Genomic DNA, 2123 nt, shown 5'->3' with positions numbered 1-2123 from the left:
CACACACACACACGCGCACACACACACACACAGATAATTCATCTTTGCAGCATGCCACATTTTGCTCAAGTTTCTCTTTTATTCCAGTTTAGCAGAGCACGCAGCGAGCCCTGCACTTCTGCCGGGCCGGACCTTCCTGCTCCTGCCCTCCAGCCCCCCTCTCCCTCCTAAAGCTGCTTTTAACCTTGGCAGTTATTTTTCAATTAGCTGCATGCACAAATCTCTCTTTTCCCCCCTACCCCCCCACCCTTTTTCTTTCTTTCCAGACGCCTACCAACAGCCCCTGGAGCTACCAATGAAGTCGTCATATTTGCGAGCTCCTTTAGATGTGGAGCAGCTCCATGGCTTTCCTTGTGGCATATAAAATATAATTAAAACACACACACACACATACAATCAAGGCAGTGGTAACCCCCACTCCGCACAATTGACCCGTTCGCCGAGGTGACTCTCAAGGCTCTACCGAGAGTCACAGGGTAAAGTTTAACTGCAAAGCAAGAGAGACATTTCGAGGAGGGAAGAGGCAGGAGGAAATGTTCCTACACGAAAAGGAGCCCTAACGCAAGGAAAAGCACAGCAACTCTTGGGAAGGAGAAGCAAATAAATAAATAAATAAATAAAAATAAAGGAGCACTTGCAAATGGTGAGGAGCCCACTGCCAGATGCGGGCTATGAATTCTGCTAAAACGAGAAGGATCGGTAAATAGGTTATAAATCGCGATTTGTATGAAGGCTTTAAGGAGAGGGTGGAGTTTGATGGAGAAAGAAAATGAGCAGCGTGGTAAAAAAAAAATGAAAAAAAAAAAAGAAAGATGACAGGAGTAGAGAAACCCGGTTCAGTCACAAACTTTCCTTTGAACGCATGGAGGGAAAACAAGGCCAAATCCCGCACAGAAGCCCCTCCAGGGCACCGGGAAGCCACATACAGTAGCACATTCCCCCTCTCGCCTGCTTTTTTTCTTTTATTATTATTATTATTTCCTTCCCCCTTTTCTTCTTTCCTACTTACACGTCTTTCATCTTTCTTTCGGGAAAGACGAGGCTGGGAATGGCTCTAGCGGGAAGCGTTGTGGGTTTCGAAAGAAACGGTGGGGCGGGAGAGGGGGGAAGGAAGCTGAATGGGAGCACATCTCGTACGGAGAGCTGCGTCTCCCCCCACCTCCCCGCCACGCTCGTGCCAACAATAGACAAAACCCCATCCACGCGCGGAGCCACGCGCGGGGACGGCGGCTCCACGGAGCGAGCGGCCGTAACCCGGCATCGCGGGCACAATGAGCGGGGAAAGGGGCGAGCGCGGCGGGGCCGGGGCAGGGGGTGGGGAGGAGCGGGAGGAGGCACGAACCGAAAAGCAGGAGCAGCCACCAGCAGCCACCATCGACAACAACAACAGAGCCCGGCGCAGGGCTGCCAGATGGAGAGCAGGCGCAGGCAGGGATTGACACGGGCACGTAAACAGAGAGAGCCCTAGGTCGCCATGGAGAGCTGCAAATATATATATATATGTGTGTTTGTGTATATATATATATAGATGCATGTCTGTGTGTCTACGGCCGCTCGCACACTCGCACACACGCACACAGAGAGGCAGAGGGAGCGGTAGGGTAGTAGGGAAGAGATATTCACCTTCCCGCCTCATGCCCACTTTGAGGCACTTCTTGAGGCGGCAGTACTGGCACTGGTTGCGGTGGTGCTGGTCGATGGGACAGTTCCTGTTGGCACGGCATGTGTACGTTAAGTTCCTGCGGACGCTCCTCTTGAAGAAACTTTTGCAGCCCTCGCAGGTGAACTGGCCGTAGTGCTTGCCGCTCGACTTGTCCCCGCACACCACGCACTCGATGTGCTGCTGGCTCTGGCCCGAGCCCTGCTGCCCGGGGCCCTTGTCGCCGGCCGTGCCCGGCGTGGAGGGGGGTCCCGGCTGGCTGGGGGTCTGCGGGGTGTGCGGCGCGGCCGAGCCGCTCTGCTGCTGCTGCGGCGGCTGCTCCCGGGCCGGCTGCGCTGCGGGGTTGGGGCCGCTCGGGGTGCCCCCGGCCACGTCTTCCTGCGGATCGCGCCAGCTGCTAACTACCATTGCCATATCTCGGGCCCACGGAAGTGCTGGGGAGCGGCGCTTCTCGCTGCGGGCT

The 2123-nt window shown here is 55.6% G+C and overlaps 1 protein-coding gene across 3 annotated transcripts in view; it reads right to left on the bottom strand.

Moving 5' to 3' along the window:
* Nucleotides 1-2099, bottom strand: part of NR2F1 (nuclear receptor subfamily 2 group F member 1) — an 8918-nt gene extending 6819 nt beyond the window's left edge. For all 3 annotated transcript variants that reach the window (XM_026044078.1, XM_026044077.1, XM_026044076.1), the window contains exon 1: nt 1624-2099. In XM_026044078.1, coding sequence (XP_025899863.1) covers nt 1624-2074 — 451 coding nt within the window. In that variant the 5' untranslated portion in view covers nt 2075-2099. The remainder of the gene's footprint in view (nt 1-1623) is intronic.
* Nucleotides 2100-2123: the final 24 nt, after the last annotated feature.

This window comes from Nothoprocta perdicaria, unplaced genomic scaffold (genome assembly GCF_003342845.1).
Source record: "Nothoprocta perdicaria isolate Ctin4 unplaced genomic scaffold, notPer1 scaffold_35, whole genome shotgun sequence".
NCBI lineage: Eukaryota > Metazoa > Chordata > Aves > Tinamiformes > Tinamidae > Nothoprocta > Nothoprocta perdicaria.
This window is presented reverse-complemented; position numbering and strand designations above follow the sequence as displayed.